At 28.9% G+C, this 20,000-nt stretch overlaps 2 protein-coding genes across 17 annotated transcripts in view; both read left to right on the plus strand.

Annotated features, from left to right (window-relative positions):
• The window catches only part of LOC124425125, a 19,134-nt gene extending 4,369 nt beyond the window's left edge, over positions 1 to 14,765 (plus strand). For 15 of the 16 annotated variants that reach the window (XM_046965013.1, XM_046965018.1, XM_046965020.1 and 12 more), the window contains exons 3-9: positions 5,112 to 5,389; positions 6,999 to 8,060; positions 9,231 to 9,582; positions 10,665 to 11,070; positions 11,363 to 11,640; positions 11,981 to 12,165; positions 14,433 to 14,765. In XM_046965013.1, coding sequence (XP_046820969.1) covers positions 5,112 to 5,389; positions 6,999 to 8,060; positions 9,231 to 9,582; positions 10,665 to 11,070; positions 11,363 to 11,640; positions 11,981 to 12,165; positions 14,433 to 14,496 — 2,625 coding nt within the window. In that variant the 3' untranslated portion in view covers positions 14,497 to 14,765. The remainder of the gene's footprint in view (positions 1 to 5,111; positions 5,390 to 6,998; positions 8,061 to 9,230; positions 9,583 to 10,664; positions 11,071 to 11,362; positions 11,641 to 11,980; positions 12,166 to 14,432) is intronic. The other variant, XM_046965026.1, reaches the window with a different exon arrangement.
• LOC124425127 (speckle-type POZ protein B-like) overlaps positions 14,542 to 20,000 on the plus strand; it is a 24,473-nt gene continuing 19,014 nt past the window's right edge. The window contains exon 1 of the mRNA XM_046965030.1: positions 14,542 to 14,671. The gene's annotated coding sequence lies outside the window, so the exon portion shown is untranslated. The remainder of the gene's footprint in view (positions 14,672 to 20,000) is intronic.

Consider the following 20,000-nt stretch of genomic DNA (forward strand, 5'->3'; position numbering starts at 1 on the left):
CCTTTTAATGAACAACATTTTTTTCTTTCTTTTCCTTCCTTACCCCTTCGCCCCCCGCTACTTTATATATATATATATATATATATATATATATATATATATATATATAACTATTATCTTTCGTAATAAATCGCATATGCATTTTTAAACATGGAGCTCTCCGTCAGGTATTTCTTTTTTATTTTTATTTTTTTTTTTTATTTTTATTTTCTTCTCTTTTCCTTTCTTTCCCTTCCTTTTTATGTTTTCTCTCCTCTTCTTTTAATAATATTTTTTCTTTTATATATATATATATATATATATATATATATATATATATATAAGTATTATATTTCGTTATAATCGTATATGTATTTTTAACACGAAACCAATTCGAAATTCAGTGAATGTGATTACGGTGGGGTTATGGTACTTTCTACTCTCTTTCTCTCTCTCTCTTTTTATATATATATATATATATATATATATATATATATATATATATATTTCTCTCTCAGTCTCTTTCTCTTTCTCTCTCGCTTTCGTGTTAAGGATAATTATAACTTATCGTTTCCCGGCAATTAAGCAATCGTGCTCCTATTCGTCGATGGAACTAAAGTAATTCGCTTTTTCCGGCCAATAGCGTGCCAATACCATTCTCACTACTTACGGACTTTTTGTCTTGTAAGATTGACTTTGATTCTCCCGTTATGTAGTTAAGATATTATTTTTACATGGACGATTCTTATTCGATTGGATTTTCCCACGAATTTCATTTACTCTGAGAAAATATCAATGTCCATGAATTTAAAGTCTTGTTAGAAATTAGAGTTTCTATATAAACGCATATTTCGATTATTCATATTTAATTGATTCAAAAGATTATTATTAAAAATGGATATTAGTGGTTTTTGGTAAAAGTTAAAAGATTTTAAAGACGTTACGAAAGTAGAAGTATTCAATAGATTATTATTATTATTATTATTATTATTATTATTATTATTATTATTATTATTATTGCTATTATTATTATTATTATTATTATTATTATTATTGTTATTATTATTATTATTATTATTATTATTATTATTATTATTATTATTATTATTATTATTATCATGAACATCATCATCATCATCATCATCATCATCATCATGATTATATATTAAAATCATTTATAATTTTCTTCTTCTTCTTCTTCTTCTGCTTCTTCTTATTATGATTATTATTATTATTGTTATTATTATTATTGTTATTATTATTATTATTATTATTATTATTATTATTGTTATTATTATTATTATTATTATGGGTATGTTTGTTCGGTTGTCAAAGTGTCAAGTCCTTTAAGGTATTTGTGTGAATGAATCCAACACAAAGAAGTCTTGTGAAACATTATAAATAAACTGTGCAATGGGAAGTGCAACTATTGTTATTAAAGTGGAATTTAAATAAATGAATAAATAAATATATATATATATTTATAAAAAAGATTAAGAAAATTAAAAAGATATTATTATTATTATTATTATTATTATTATTATTATTATTATTACTATTATAATAATAATTATAATTATCATTAAAAGTAATATTTCTCCATAGGATTATATCGCATAGGTTACTATACGTATCTCCAAACAAATCTTTTACGCCGTATTAGAAATTCCCAAATTTTTTTAATCGTGAAACCATCTATATTTTTAGATCAAAAGATTCCTCCCCTCTTCTTCTTTTTCCCAAAATTTAATTAGACATTGAATGAGAGAAACATTGTTTCGATATTTCTGAACTTTATCGAATGAAAACGATACTTAATAAAAGGAAAATTCCTTAACAAGAATGATATAAAATTTGACCAACACAATAATTCGATTGTCGTACTATTATACTGAATTCTTTTTTTATGAAATTCTAAAATTCTTCGCGAAAGTTTGGGAATATTTTTTGAGAAAATCATTGTTTTGTATATTTAAATTCAAACACCTTATATCTGTTAATTGTTATCCTATATAACTTAGGCGAAACTTATTTCGATGTAAACTATTTAAATGAAATGAGTGATAAAATTCGCGTATATTCAATTTCGTGATTTAATTAAAATGCAACATCTGCAATCGTACCATAATCACCGTAGCTCATGAATTTTTTTTCTTAGTACCCTAAAATTTTACCCTACAGAGTTTAAGAATACTTTGGAAGTAACTATTAGATATCATTACATTTTAACACCTTATCATCCAATCTGATCTCTATCTTACTGTATGTATGTATACCTTATGTCTGACACAAGGAATTTATTTTAATGAATACTATTAAAATGAAATGAATGGTAAAAGTCGAGGATTTCCGCTTTCGAGAGTTATTTAATTAACAATCTCTTTATCTCTCTCTATCTCTCTATCTCTCTCTCTCTCTCTCTCTTGTCCTTTTTTCCTTTTCTTTTTTCTTTTTTCTTTTTTTTTTCTTTTTTACTCGATAAGCAAGAAATGTAAGAGAAATGCTCGGAGTAAATTAGGGGATAGTTAATGGACGAATCACGACTTAACAACGAGTTTATGCTCGTCTCTGAGAAGATTCATATTTCTCTTAATCTCAAAGGATCGCGGGGCGTGCTATTTCGAAAGTTAAGATTTCGCGTATTTCAGTACTATGCGTTTAATGGTCGCGGATAATGACGATATATATATATATATATATATATATATATATACATATAAGTTTGAGATTTGAGTTTCTTCGAGCAAACAGTTCTACTTATTTGAAAGTAAATACTGACGACGACTGATCGAGCAACCGAATATTAGGGACACATGTGTGAATTAAATCAAGAAAAGATAATCAACTGACACCAGTGCGAAATGTTCGTCTGAACTAATATCAGGGCCGTACCCCTTGTTCCGCTCTTTTATTACCTACCTTTAATTAATTCTCAGTAAATAATCCTCCCGTGGCATGTATATTTACGTATGTATATACATATGACAACGAACAAGTCTCCTATCGTTACTTATTAACTTTCATATTTTTTATTTTCTTCTTAATAATAAATGAGTAGAGTGTTTATATATGTATATATATATATATATATATGTATATACGTATATAAATAAAAATTATATCTTCTAATTTTTTTTCTAATTTTTTCCTGATATTTTTTCTAATTTTTTTCTCTTTTCTTTTTTCTCTGATTTTTTTTCTGTTTTTTTTTTTTTTTTTTTTTTTTTTTTTTTTGTAACATTTTATTTCTTTTTCGTATTTTCTTATCCTTTAATTTCGTTTATGTTGATCAACGTCGACATTATATCATTTCTTTGGGATCGTGTTTTCTCAAGAAATTAGAAACTCTCAGTGGTTCTCAATCTTGTATAATTTTTATTTACAAATAGACGCACTTGTCTAAGTATATTAATTGAGGGAATTATGTAATAGGATGATAACATTAAAAGGATTCAATTTTGTAACGTCAATAAAAATAAAAATGCAATTATTACAGTTCATTGAGATTTTGAAAAAGAGAGAAAGAGAGAAAAGTGAAAGGAAAGTAAAGGAATTTGAACTGATAGAAATTGAAATGTCTGTTAATCTTAGAGAGTTGATCTTGATATTTCAACGACATTTTAAACGGTTCATGCGAAATACCAATCGTATATTTTGCTTTTTAATTATAAACAAACAAACAACGTAGTAATTTATAAAAAGTTTCACATAATCGATAAAAAAGTAAAATTGTTTTTTCTTTTTTCGAATTTCTTGCTTTGTCCATATTCAATAGGAACGATGTTGTCAATAACGTCGACAGAGTTGTGAAATAAGTTTATCTACGCTTTATAACGGAAGTACCCTTGAAATCTCTTGATATTCGATTGCTTCCAATTGCTTTTAAAGTAAGCCACACGAGACGAGAGAGAAAGAAAATCTATTCAAAGGTTGATAAGATCATCGAGATCGTTTTCAAAGAGAAAAATAGAATTACGTTAAGGTCAAATCTTTCACGACGAAATTTAGCCAAGTTGAGGATATATGTACGTATGTGTATATATATATATATGAAATAATAGATAATTTTATGTAAATAAGAATTATTATAATCGCTATATATATTATTTACATTGTATATTGGAATGTATCAATAAGTAATAACGGAATTTTTAATATTTTATACATAAATGTAGATGTAATAAATATATTGATATAATAAATAATAGATCGGGTTAGCAAATGAATCAGATCAAAATTCGCAATATTTTATATCTGAATAAATGATGTGATAGTATAAGATTGGATTAGCCTATAAGTAATATGAAAATTTGTAATGTTTCATATTTAAATAAATGATGTAATGATATTGGATATATATATATATATATATATATATATATATATATATATATATATATATTAACAATATTAACAATAAATATTAACAATAAATATCGAAATTTTCAATATTTCATATCTAAATAAATAATATAATAATATAGGATCGTATTGGGTCAATAAATAATATCAAAATTTTCAATAATTTTTATCCCGATCTTGATTCGGATATAAAATATTAAAAATATTGTTATTATATATATATATATATATATATATACCGAGTAAGTGTATATATATAAAAACGTCGTAACTGAGATTTATGATTTTATTTCTATATAACAAAATTTCTATTCAAGGTGAATAGATTAGAAAAGAAAAAAAATTACTTTTGAAAAATTTAGCAAGTATTATATTATATTCCGAGTACAATATCATCGTATATTATATTATAGTATTATTTATTCAAATTTTAAATACATTATTGCAAATAGCGACATTATTTATCTGCCAACCCGATATTATACTCCCAATACAATATCATTGTATATCAACTATTATGGTCTATATCATTTATTTACATATAAAATATCAAAAAATCAATGATTTTAAAGATCATTCAGATTATATCATTTCAGAATCATTTTCAATCTTATTACCAATACAAATCTTCGAATACTATTTTTCTTTTTTTTTTTTTTTTCCTTAAAAGAAATATACATATATATATATATATATATATATATATATATATATATATATTCACATTATTTTTTTCAATTAAACTAAAGAACAATTGTAATAAATCATAGACGGTTATATCACTGCGATCAGCGTTGGATTCATCGCGCGAAGAACTTCGTCGATTGAAGGAAAGTGTCGGTGAATTTTCCGAAGAGAAATACGTCGAGGTTGTTGAAAGATTGGCCCTGGAGAATCACGTCTTAAGGCGTAGGATCCTTAGCCGTAGTACCGACTTTTCCAATGATGCTGCTACGAGTCCGCAACCGACGTCGCCGTCTTCGCCGCCGCTGCTGCTGTCGCACCAGTCTCGTTTCGTTCCACTTCAAGTAGAAGGAGACCCTACCAAGTGAGTTTCGTAAGACTCTGTGCTAATTGACTAATTACTCGAACTCTTTCTCCTCTCACTCCTTGCTCTGTGATACGAATTTTTTTACGAGAAATTTTCTTCATCCTCTTTTCTCATCTCTTTCCCTTACCTTCTCTTTTCTTCTCTTCTCTTTTACGCGAGTTTTTTTTTTTTTTTCTTTTCTTTTCTTTTTTTATTTCCTACGAATACGTTTTTCAACGAATCCTGTTTTCTTCAATCTTTCATAAACTACGATATAATATCGATCAACGATACGTATATACTACGTTCGTTTACATATGTAGTATCAGCCGAAAGTTCTTAAGTTCGTAGTTTTACAGACTAAAAAAAGAAAAGAGAGAGAGAGAGAGAGAGAGGGAGAGAGAGAGAGAGAGAGAGAGAGGGAGAGAGAGAGAGAGAGAGAGGGAGAGAGAGAGAGAGAGAGAGAGAGAGAGAAATAAAAAAGAAGAAAATTAAACTAAAGTCTTGAAAAAGTATAATTGATTTTTATTATCATCTAAGAACATTTGGTTCATCTTATATAAATTATATAGATTATATATATATATATATATAATATATACATACATTAAATATATATATATATATATATTTAATTTAGATGCATAATATAATAGAGAAAATTTTTGAATTTGACCTTTCACTTAACATTTTCTTTTTTTAATTGTTGTTTGGTTATTAATAAAAGTAAATTAGATTTATGGAACTTTCGTCAATTACAAATTTCATGTTTAATATTATGAAATTTTTTTTTCCTTTTTAACAATTTATATATTGACTTTTATCGGTGTAATAAACCAAAGTAAAAATAGGTTATACACAATCGATATCCATAAATGTGGTATGTATTTAAAAAAATTTCTGGTTCACTTGAGCAATTAATTTTTCAACAAATATTATATACTTTTCTCGAACGAAGAAAGATAGGAAGAATGAAAAAAAAAAGAGAAACGAATAACAAAAAAAAAAAAAAAAAGAATAATTAATTTCTACGAGGAACTACAAATTATTCTATGTTTATGAGAGACTACTGATTATTTTATCTTTATACTGTTGTTTGTTTTCTTTTTTCCTATCGTTTCATTTTTTTCTTTCTTCTTCTTCTTCTTCTTCTTTTTCTTTTTCTTTTTCTTCTTCTTATCGATAACACGTTTAACGATATACTCGCAAGCTCGTTAACGTGCAACCGACTGGAAGCTGGAAGCGTAGCCTTATTTACGAGTTTTCGTTGAAAGCTATAAGGAGCCATAGACGAAGCCATACAGTAAAAACATCGTTGAGTCGATTCACGCTCACGAAATAGGCAATTTCATTATTGCTATCCTTTTAAAAGTTAACTCTCGAAATGAATGTTTTCTCATAGGCGTGGTAACGTAAAAAACAAAACTTTTTTTGTTTATTCCTTTTCTTTTTTTTTTTTTTCTTTTCTTTTTTTTTCTTCTTTGTTTATTTTCTTTGAGCATAGAAAATGTCAGAGAAGAATTATAAATTTAAAATATTAGGGAAGAGGAGAGAGAATGTTTATAAATAGTTTTCGTCCTGTCTGATTCACAACGACGTAATGCGTACGTTATACGCGTTCTTACAGGCCATCATCATCGTCAGTGAACACGGCTAGCGCCACGATGGAAGCGTCAGGGAATAAAGTTGTCGTCGAGGAGACGACAGAGACGATCAGAACAAGTGGGAGCCGGCGAAGTACTGGTGGCTCGAGTCCGGAAACTCAAGCTCGTGGTACATCGGTGATACGCCGTGTTCGACGTGAATTTCCGTCATTGTCTACGGAGACATCGGTCGAACAAGAAGAAAACGAAAAAGACCGACAACAGCAACAGCATATCTCAGGAGATGGTACACAGTTTAGATATATTCCGAATCAGGATGATTCCGTTACCAGTGCTATAGTATCAGTGCTGTCTAAAGAAAGTAAAGAGGACATTCGCGAGGACATCCAGGATGATGTCCAGGACGATAACGAGGGTTCAGTCGTTATAGATCGTCTTGATATACCAGAAAAAGATAGTGAAGATTTGAGTCTTAGGTCTGTTTCCGACGGTGATAATTCTGTATTCAGTGACAATCCTGAACCTCAATCGCCGCCTCAGCAAAGACCTATACAACAGCAAGTTCAACAACAGCAACATCAAAATCAGCAACAACAGCAACAGCATAGACAACAGAGTCAGTCGGGTGAACAAGGGAAATTAAATGATCAATCTGAAAATGATTCGGAGGAGCTCGATGATATAGAGCTGATATTTACGACCGATGATACCTGTAGGGATCTAGGTCTTCAAGAGGATCTCGTTTCCATCACGGAAACCGATGCCTGGCAACAACCAAGTCCCGCTGGGCAACCGGTCCTCCTAAAATATACCAAATCCGCTGATGGGGAATCTCTTGTTTGCAACGGCGATAAGACAAGTTCCGTTGAAGAAGCAGTCTCATCTCAAAGTTCAAGTATCGATCGCGAAGAAAGCGTCGATCGATTCGACGAGAGTTCCAATACTAGGTTGAACAAGATGTGGTCTCAATGTTCTGTACTCGTAGAAACTGATATTAGCAAGTGTGGTGTACTAGAGGAACCTGAACATTCCACTAGGCATGCAACTAGGAGAAACACTTTGGCCGCACCCCCGACGGCTTACAGGTAATTAAATATTTTTTATTATGTTGGATCGTCCAAAAAGTTAGATTGTGTCGCTGGTATATATCTATCAAAAAACTTAATATATACAATTTATTCAAATTAACTATTTGTCTGAATCATAAATATATATTTTGTATTCTTCTATGTTTTGACTTATTAATTCATTTCAAAATACTTTACAAAAAACGAATATTAAAATTTACAATAATAAGTGATAATTACTTGTTTCTTGAAAACTAGGTGCCATGTTTTATATTTACATCATTCTTTCGAACTACATCCATTACTCTTCCTACCGTTTTACCTTACTACTTCAGAAAATAGGCCTTCGTTTTAGTGTTTGCATACATTATGTATACATACATACATACATACATATATATATATATATATATATATATATATATATATATATATGTATATACAGGCGAACGTAATTAGTCACTTGCCGATCGTAAAGTGTTCTTGCTCGTTTTGAAGAGGCTTTGTTTTTACATACCAACGGATGCTAACGCCAACGGTAGTACTCAACATAGGTAGCTAGATAAGTATATTTAAAACGTATTCTCCGTTTGCGGCTTAAGTAGCAAAGGTTCCGAAGGATAACAATCATTGGCGTAATAACGTATGAAAATCTATCGGATCTCTATCAGTATTCAAACAATAATGTTAGGGTCAATGTACCAATGCCTTTCGCAATGTAGGAGGTATATGATATTTATTTATGATGTATAAGAGTACTACATCGTTACTAAACGTATATACTTTTACATGTACGAGCGTTGATATAAAAGCAAAAATAACTTTGCGACATAACCCATATACAGTACATACATTATAGATCGAGCAGTATTACATCGTGTTATTAGATTTTCCTTACACAATGATCTCATTTATAGATACCAACCTTGCTTCTGTCTTTATATAAAGAGATAATTACCATCATCCCTATCATCATTATTATTATTATTATTATTATTATTATTATTATTATTATTATTATTATTATTATTATTATTGTTATATTATTATTATTATTATTATTATTATTATTATTATTATTATATAGTTGTTGTTATTATCATTATTTTTTATTTCCTTAATTATGAAAAATATGTAGTTGGAAATTGTCAGAAATCATTGACATGATTACACGTTGGATAATTGCAGGCCAATAATACATCGAGAAGCTTTGGCTGGTAACCGAAGAAAAAGTTCAGCACCTCTTCGTCCTGTAATGGATCGGAGTAGTGGTGCCAAACGTGAGTCAGGAGCACAAACCGACATTTCGGCCCTCCCGGCACAATGGCGTTCGGAAAGCTATCTTGCACACAAAGTGGCTCACACGTTTACAACGCTTCCAAGTAAATTCGCTTTACCGGCTGGTGTACCCGGAAGGCTCAGGTTGTCTGACAAGACACGCGAGGCAAGACGAGTGTTACTCTCGGACATCAGTTTCACCAGCATGGTTCCAGAATTGTCAAGAAGTGCTGATCATCTCTGTCACGATCCGCATGCACAGGTAAAGGAAAAAAGGAGAAGAAAAAGAAAAAGAAAAAATTTCCAAGAAGAAAAAAGGAAAAATCCCTGAGAAGAAAAAAAAAAAAAAAGAAGAAAATTCCTTTGCCAAAGTGGAGAAATCGTTTTTATTTACAGCCTCCGGTTTTTAGTTTTTTGGAGATCATTTTCGAGGAACTCGTTCAAAGTTATTACGCAAAGAGATAACCCTGACACGCGTTTGCTTGGTGTCGTAAGCCTGGTGGTAATAGAGTAGATGTGCCAGTATAAGCGAAACAGACGGCAGTCAGCGTAATAACAGCTTGATTAATTCAACGTGTGCTAGTAATATATACGCACAATGCTGCTCGTTGTGTGCATCAAGAAGGCCATGAACGAATGGAGCTATACGCGGTTTGCTTTACATCCATGAACACGTACTCACGATCTCTCTACTCCTCCTCCTCCTCCCCCCCCCCTCTCTCTCTCTCTTTTTCTCTCTCTGCTTCTCTCTTTCTCTACCTATCTATCTATCTGTCTATCTTACTTTGACCTATGTAAGTCTCTTAGATGATGACTAATTGCATCCTATGCACCTAACTTCAACTTACGATCTCTCCCCCTCTACCCGCGGATGTATTTACGTTTATGTCCACGCTTATCCACGTCCATGAGAACGTGAGAAAAATTAACTGGAGTCGTATTTTGCGGCTTCGTGTTTCTTCTTGATGCCGCATGTGAGAATAATATACGCTTAGGATTATAAGAACGTAACGAGTTATGGATCGTTTAACGATAGACGTCATCGAGACGTTCAAATGACTTATTTTCTTTCAACTTTAATCCATTCATAGGTGAACTTGCTATATATATATATATATATATATATATATATATATATATATATATATATCAATGATTACTAAATTGATTGTACAAAAGTTGTTTTTTTGCCTGTAATCTTCTTGATAATCACACGTCGTACGATATCAGAATATCGACTTATTTACTTGCTTAGTAATCCTATGTTATAAAATATATATATATATATTTGAACAAAAGCTTGTTTGTCTGATATCTCTTTAGAAAAATATTTACGTATTCTAGACTTGCTTAGGATCTCGTGGCTGTGGACACCGTACACCGGAAGTAAATCGTCGGGAATCCTTAGGATCACCAGCAGGCTATTGGCCTCGTTGTAATCCAGGAACGGCTTTACCAAGTCCTTGCGATTGTCGTCTGTCGGCCGATCTTTATTCCTCAAGATATCGAGGTTCCTTGAGTTCGATACCATCGCCAGGATTAGAAGTCGTGAGTGGTCCACCAAGGAGACACTCTTGGAGAGCAACAGCAGCTTCTTTCGATACATGGAGAGTTCCTGTTGCCACTTCTACACCTAGACCGACCTGGTCCTCTATGCCATCTTCTCCCACTCATGTTCACCCACCTGCTACGTCCTCGAGATCCTCGAAGAATATACCAAAGAGAACACGTTCGAAAGTCACTTTTCAAGGTAAAAAAAAAAGGGAAGCGAAAGAAAAAAAACAAAGGCAAAGATCGATATCGTATTTTTTATTTAATTCTTATCGCTCTTAAATCTGCCAATTGTAAATTTTTTTTTTTTCCTATCTTTTTTGTAGATTAGTTTTATTTTGTTTTCAATGAATGCATCTACGCAACATTTATCAACATTTTTACTAATCAAAAAAAAAAAAAAAAAAAAAAAAGAGAGAGAGAAGAAAAGAAAAGAAAAACAAAAAGAAAGGAGGATTACATTGGAACAAGTTTGTGTTTTTATGTTTCAGAGTGCCCAATGACGCGTGGCAGTTTACCTAACTTGCGATCAGATATAGTAGGTGCCGGTGACAATAGCGGAGATTCAACGGAATCGCTGATAGACGAGGCGGAGGATTATTTACGTCGCAGTATCGATTCGATGCTGACTATTTCAAGTACCAGTGCTAGTACGGATTATTGGAACAGACAAACAGCGGCCAGACGAAGGAGAACTCGAAGACACTCCGAACCTGATCTTGCACGGGAGTGGATTCCCCCTCAGGATGCGAGACCGTACCTGCCAAAGGTGAATGGCCTGTTTCAATAAATAAATAAAAAAAAAAAAAAAAGAAAGCATGGAACTAACCCTAAAAGAAAATGCCAACGAATAAAATTTGCTATTTGTAAAATTATTAATTTTCATTATTACAATATATAGGGTTTAGGGAGACCTAAAGATAATTTTAAAGGTAGATCATTTTTTTTTCAAGACCTTTCAGTCCAATTGTTTTCTTTCTTTCTTTATTTTTTTTTTTTTTTTTAATATTTTAAAATTACGAAAACCAAGAAATTTTGTTTCCATTTAGGAATATTCGACTTACCCCATTTGTTTGTATATATATATATATTTTTTTTTTCTTCGATAGATACCAAGAGATCTGAAGTTAGATCATCTTGTAAAAGTAATCTCACCGGAAGGAAGAGTACTTCAAGGTCGTGTACGATACGTTGGACCTGTTCCTGGTCGAGAAGATTCTCACGTTGGTGTTGAATTACCGAACGTTAATGGTTCATCCGATGGAACTTTTCATGGTAGAAGATTTTTCGATTGGTAAGTCTTATTATTATTATTATTATTATTATTATTATTATTATTATTATTATTATTATTTATTCTTATGTATATATGTATACACTTACATATCTTATTATTTTTTAACACGTTAATACCAATGTTATAAAGGAAACATTCTTGTTTTATTGTATTTTTTTTCTTTTCTTTTCTTTTCTTTTTTTTTTTTTTTTCTTTTAATAAATATAACAATCACAGAATAATGTGTAGAAATCAGTATAAGATTTGAAATTATACAGAACAAGATATATAGAGGATCTTTGATTTGTTTATTTTCAATATATTTCTATACAAATATAGAATATTAAACAAAAAAAAAAAAAAAAAAAAAAAAAAAAGGAGAAAAAATCCATGAAAATAAATCAGTAAAATTATACTTTTCGAACTTGCTCGAAGAAAGCAAAAGTCTATATTCGATCAGAGTAAACGTAAATCTTTAAAAAAAAAAAAAAAAAAAAAAGTCCTATCAATTGGTCCAGCTATTTAATTTTCGTAATTGCATAATGTTTTTGAGGTAATGGAACGTAGTACGAACTGCGTGACAAAAGCAATTCTGTTCGTGATAAATCCTCGCGATACCTCCTTCAATGAGCCTCGCCTTGTACATATATACTCTCTCGCTCTTTTTCTTTCTCTCTCTTTCTCTCTCTCTCTCTCTCTCTTCTTGCCTTGCCTCTCTTCGTCTTGTCGTTACTTTACTCGATAAGTTGAATGTGCATATGCATACGCAAATGCAATGGCGTATCTGTGTTTTAATTTAAAAGTAATACCGATGCCGTGAATTTTTCTTTTTTTCTTTCTTTTCTTTTCTTTTTTTTTTTTTTTTTTTTTTTTTTAACGAAATATTAAAAATACGAGATTTAAATAATATTGTAAGACTTTATTATTTATTTATTTATTTCTTTTCACATCCTGTAATATTAACGAATATGTAGTTAATTAATTTTTTTTTTGTCCTGTTTTTTCTTTCTCTTTTTTTTTTTTTTCTTTTTCTTTTTGAATTTTATTAAATCAAAGCGTTCAAACATATTCATTGATATTCGATAATTAATCATTTCTTAAGATAACTGACAATTAGTCAATTTATCATTCTATGAACTATATATATATATCCGGTCTCTTTATTTATAATTAATAATCGTAGTTGATTAAGTTAATGATTAAGTTGAGTCAAGATAGTTGATAATTTTTTTTAAATGAATTATTATCTAAATTCGATTGATTCGATGTTATATTTGATATATATTAAGATTAGAAATAAAATATCTTTTATGTGCATATATATATATATATATATATATATATATATATATATATATATATAGAGAGAGAGAGAGAGAGAGAGAGAGTGAGGGAAAGCGAGAGAAAGAGTTATGGCAAGAACTATTATCGATTAGGAGGATAAAATGTCTTGTAAAATTGCAGGAAGTTTGTCGCGTGAATACTTGTCGTGAGAAATGTCTCGTGCAGAGGCACACAGCAGCTTATACGAAAATCACTCGAAATGCGACGACAATGATCGCGTGACCATTATCGACGTCCCTGAAAGTGCGCCTCCTCAAATTTTGATCATGAGTTAGAACATATATACACAAATATACGATCGATCAAGCCATTCTCTCTCTCTCTCTCTCTCTCTCTCTCTCTCTCTCTCTCTCTCTCTATCTATCTATCTATCTATCTCTCTATCTCTCTATATCTTTCTCTATTTCTCTCTCTATCTTTCTAAATGATAAAATAGACATTTTTTTAAGGACAGCACATTTTATACATAAATATAATATTTCATGTTTAATTATTTTATCCATTTGAAAATTCTTTAAGTATATTCTTCGTAAAGATTATTACGATGTTGATTTTTTTTTTTTATTATTTTTTAAATTTCTAATTATTATAAAGAATTGGCGAAAAGCTTTTAAGCGATTTTAAAAATCGATTAATCCTTCTCAAGACTTTAATGGCTATTTTTTTTTTCTTTTTTTTTTTTTTTTTTTTTTTTGTAGATAAATATTTTAAAACAACAAGTATTGCGGAAGATTAGCTTGTAAAATTACGAATTTAATGACAAGTATAGAAAAATCTCTTGAGGAAAAGTAATTGAATTTAAAAAATCGTTTAGAAAGTTTTGACCCGTCTAGAAACTTTTGGCATCCATCCACCCACTCAACCAACCAAGCAACCATCCAACCTGTATTAATTTCAATGTTTCTGATCGATCCTATTTAAATTCATTTTTCTATTTACAGTGAACCTGACCGTGCGATCTTCGTGCCGTTCAAAAAGGTCGTTTTGGCTTGGTGCACTGCCTGACCCGATGCATCCACTTCCAAAGTAACGCCGAGAATTTTACTCTCACAATATACTATGTAAATGTGGATACGGCGGTATGTATGTATAGCACACATAAGTTTCGCTATAACTTTTATAGTACGTTTGCTGTGGGTATCGTCTCTCTGAAGTTAATACATTTCTTCCAACGATTTTCGTAAGTGACAAAAGAAAAATATTACTTAATTCTTTTTCTTTTTTTTTTTCTTTTTTTTTTGTCATGTTCATACGAAGAAAAAAGAAAAAGAAAAGAGAGGATCAAAAACAAAAAAGCAAAAAAAAAAAATAAAACCGAGAGAGTTTGAAAGAAAGAAAGAAAGTAAGAAAAAAAAAAATATCGTTGAACGGTATTTATTAATTTGACGACGAAAATTTATTTTAAGAGTTCAATTGAAAATATCATTGGATGGAAGATTTAATAAGAAGAAGAAAAAAAAAAAAAAATAAGAAAAGAAAAAAAGAGAAATCGTTTCGTTTGATAATTATTAAATACTATTATTCGATTTAGAGATGGTGCCAGAAAATATGAAAACTTCTACGTATAATATAAATGATTTACATATTTGTAAAAGAAAATCATAATTAGACGTGCGTAAGCAAAGCCTACAATAATGTGTATATATATATATATATACACATATACGCGCACGTGCATATATTTTTAAAAAAAGAACTCTCTCTCTATATTATATATATATATATATATATATATATATATATATATATATATATATAAAATAGTTATTAATAATTATGTAAAAAGGGAAAGAGATATCATTTTGAAGAGGCTACATGTGTATTATTATTTAATGGAAACTCAGTACGAGTTTCTGTTTCTTTTTTTTTTCTTTTTTTTTTTTTCTTGGTTTAGATATAAGAAGTAACTCTCTTGTACAAATAAGCCGTATACCTTATATACATATATATTTAACATATACATTTATTATCTACTCGCAAAAAAATAAATAACTATAATTACTGATTACATCAGATTACGACACAAAAAATTCGCATGCGACGAATTTCTTTGCAGAGACCGATAATTACGGCAAATTATGTATGTATGTATGTACGTACGTACGTACGTACGTACGTAAGCGTATCTTCCAGATAATATTTTGAAAAAAGATATATGTCAGTTGATCTTCTTCAAATCTTATGAAAAAAAGGAAAGAAAAAAGAAAAAAAAAAAAAAAAATAAAATAAAGAAAAAAAAAATTCTCGATTTCAAATGACTGACATAAAGATTACATTACAATCATTCGAAAAACAGTGATATTTTAGATAATATTTTAGATAGTATTGAGAAAAAAAAAACGAAAAAAAAAAAAAAATAAATAAATAAAAAGGTGAAAAGAAGAAAAGAAACATTTTTCGGTTTATCGTTCGGACTTTAGAAAGGTGTAAAAAAGAAAAAAAAAAAAGAATAATAATAATAATGATAAAATATCGTAATATTCTATTTAGTCACCGAAGATATGATAGATTAAAAAAACAATATATATATATATATACATATACATATATGATATGATAATAATAATAATAATAATCTGCCGTTAAAATTTCGATCTCCAGGAAGTTCTTTTCTCAAAATGGAATTGTGTGTTCGTGCTGTGAAAGAAATAGAATTTCATATACCGATGCAGTAACAAGGAACAAATATTCTCGATCAAAATAATAATAATATACATATATATATATATATATATATATATATATATATATATATATATATGTATGTATGTATGTATATGTATATTATGTGTGTGTGTGCGTAACTCGTAAATACGCGAGCTATTCTCTCTTTTTATGCATAATATAATTGATAATTAATAATAATATATCACGTACCTGTATCATTGACAATTATTACATTTTAATGTGCTATTTATACGCGATTTGTGAATGCGAAATACAGTTATAAAGATATTCGATAATACAGGGTGGACCACAAGAAAGTTTTTAGGAACGGAACCAATAAATCTTATAGATGATTTTAAAAAATCAATTACTTATTTTTTCCAGACCTTTTAGGATAATTCATTTTCATATATATATATATTCAAATTGTAAAGCTATAAGATCAATGCTTGCAAAGTTACAAGCCTAATTGACAAATCCATAATGTTTTGGAAAAAGGAGTAATCGATATATAAAATTTTGTCTAATAGATTTTGAATCCGCGTAAAAACTTTCGGGACAACCCTGTATATACATATACACATAATTCTGTAATATGTTAGATAATATTTTTTTTTTTTTTTTCTTTTTTTTTTCTTTTTTTTTTCTTTAACTCGATATGACAATATTTTTGTTTTTTATTTTCCTTTATTTATTTTTTTTATTCCCCATTTTTTCTTTTCTTTCTTCTTTATCTTTTTCTCTCTTCTTTTTTTTTGTGTTGTTGTTGTTGTTGTTGTTATTGTTGTTGGCATCACGATCGTCGAAGGTCCACGAGTAGCAAAAACTAATATGCATTATAATTTAAAAATAATAATCTTTGCGAGATAGGCTGTACCTGTATATTACATTGTCCATTAAGAAGAAACGCGCCAAGTGTGACGTAAGCTTTTTTTTTATTACATTCAGGCGAGTTTAGAAGATTGCTAGGTGTGTCGAGAGAAAGAAACTGCAATTTCTACGTCAATGAAATTAGAAAGAAGAAAGTTTCACCATTTCTTTTTCTTTTAGTTGTTATAATTCATATATATATGTGTACACACACACGAACACCCATCCAACCACCCACCCACCCACACACACACACATACACACATACACACGTATACATTTGTATATACAAAGTGAGCATAAAAGTTTCTAAGTGGACCAAAAGTTTCAAGGTGATTTTGAAAATCGATAATTTTTTTTTTTCAAGCTTTTTTAGGCTAATCTTTCAATTTGGGGTCTACTTACTAGCTTAAACTTGTAGTTTTATAATATGCAAAAAAAAAAAGAGAGAAAAAAGAAGAAAATAGTTAACCTACAAAGTCTCGAAAAATAGTAATTGATTTTTAAAATCACCTAAGAACTTTCAGTCTAAAAACTTTTGTGGCACATTCTATGTATGCATACATGTGTATATATATATATATATATTTGAGCATCATTATGTATTAACACGAATCGAGAAATAAAAGAACGAAACATATGTACATACATACGTATATACTTATATATATACAATCATATATACATAAACATAGACAAAGAGAGACACATACAGACAGAGAGAGAGAGAGAGAGAGAGAGAGAAAGAGAGAAAGAGAGAGAGAGGACATTTTTCTCGTGTTATAAATTTCATTTGATCAATCCAACTATGGAATATTCGCAATCTTCTTGCACGTTCATAACGGCGGCCGAAACAATTTTCAGCGAATCATAATAAGTGATATATTTTCGCGTGACTTCAAGTAAATTTAGTTATGCTTTATTACATTAGATACGATCTTCCGTTTACACGTATATATATATATATATATATCTATGTATAACATGCGCACCATATATACGCATACACATACACATACGCACTATATATATATATATATATATATATATTTATATATATATATATATAGAAGCTATTAGCTTGCGAACTAAACTCGAATCTGTGATAAGGGGTTTTCGTCTGAAAGTTTTCAATAGTTTTCACGAAAAAAAAAAAAAGGGATAAAAATTGCACGTGGACGCGTAATCTCTTTATGGATTGAAATATGTAAAAAATATTTCATTTTTAATAATGCACATACATATACACGGAGAGACATTTTTAATGCATTCTTATTAATTAGATTATTTACACATGAGAATGACGTTTATGACGTCGTATGGTATTTCTTTTATTTTTATTTTTTTGTTTATTTTTAAATAACAGAACATAGATCGATATCATTCATTTTTAAACAAAGACGTCTCAATTGGTTTTTAATAGCACTCGAAAGTTCTCGTTCACTGTTTATTCTGAATTTTTCTTTTTTCTTTTTTCTTTTTTTTTTTTTTTTTTTTTTTTTTTTTATCGATTTAATTAATTCTAATTAACCGAATAATAACAGAGACACACCCAGCAATACTTGACGATAATATTTTAAATAAATGTTAACGCGAATTGCGTCGTCTCTTCTCGAATTACATATACAACATTTTATCATTGCCATTATAAAGAAAAAAAGATAAAGATAAAGAAAAGAAAAGAAAAGAAAAAATTAGCTAAGTAGTATATTTTACGATTATTATCACTTGCTATAATCGACTTTGGATGAAAGATTTATTATTGATAAATCTTTTTTTATTTACAATAGTATCAGTACAACATTTTATTTGTGATCGTTGCATATTAAGATTTATTATACCGTTATTATAATTAACTTACTCTTCTGTTTTTTTTATCTTTATTATTATAATTCTTATTATTATAATTATAATTATTATTATTATTATTATTATTATTATTATTATTATTATTATTATTATTATTATTATTATTATTATTATTATTATTATTATTTCCTCACAAAGATTTTTATAATTTTTAGTTTTGTTAGATAGAATATATATGTTATATATAAAACATATGTACATAATGTCAATTTCACACAGACACTGAGCTATTTATATGTACAATGCATACGTATGTATGCATTTGAAATGCTGAAGTGCAAATATTTTCCAAAGCACGTTTTCAACGGACACGTCTAAAACAGCGCTGTTTAACTTCTACACAGACCAAAGGATTAATGAAATAATAATAATAATCTTAATAATAACTATAACAACAGTAATAATAACACAGGAGTTAAATTTATAATTTACAATTTATTTTCTGCGATAGTATATTTTTTTTTTGTTTCTTTTTTTTTTTTGTTTTTCTTACTATTAGTTATTAAAAAGAGAAATAGAAATGGAAGGAAAGAAAGAATAATAAAAATTGTAATTAAATAACGCGACTAATGGAAAAAGAGAAATAAATTACATTAATGAAAACACTCGAGGATGGATTTCATGTGGTACGAATAAACCACAAGAAAAGAAAAAAAAAAATGGTGCCGCGAGCCGGATGTGGTTTTAGTTAGTGTAGAGCCACAGTTAAACAGCGCTGGTCTAAGGAATTAGTTTTGATAAGTCGTAAAAAAAACATAATGCTACACCGTGACTATCTTTTTCTTGGACAATTTTTCTCTTCTATTTTTTTTTTTTTTTTCTACTTTTTTTTGTAGCATTTAGTAAAACGTATATTATATATGTATATGTAAATCAATTTAAGATGGAGGCACACGATGGACCAACACTTTAATTACTATTTCAAATCATCTTTAAAAGATTTTTTTTTTCACTGTCTTTTAATAAAATTATTTGAATTTACTTATAGCGATTCTATCATTACAATTTAAATTACACATATACACAAACACACAAGCTAACACACTGATACAATGAAAACACCGTATGAATTTTCTTAAGGCGTAATAAGTAAGAAAAAAAAA

This window comes from Vespa crabro, chromosome 6 (assembly GCF_910589235.1).
Source record: "Vespa crabro chromosome 6, iyVesCrab1.2, whole genome shotgun sequence".
NCBI lineage: Eukaryota > Metazoa > Arthropoda > Insecta > Hymenoptera > Vespidae > Vespa > Vespa crabro.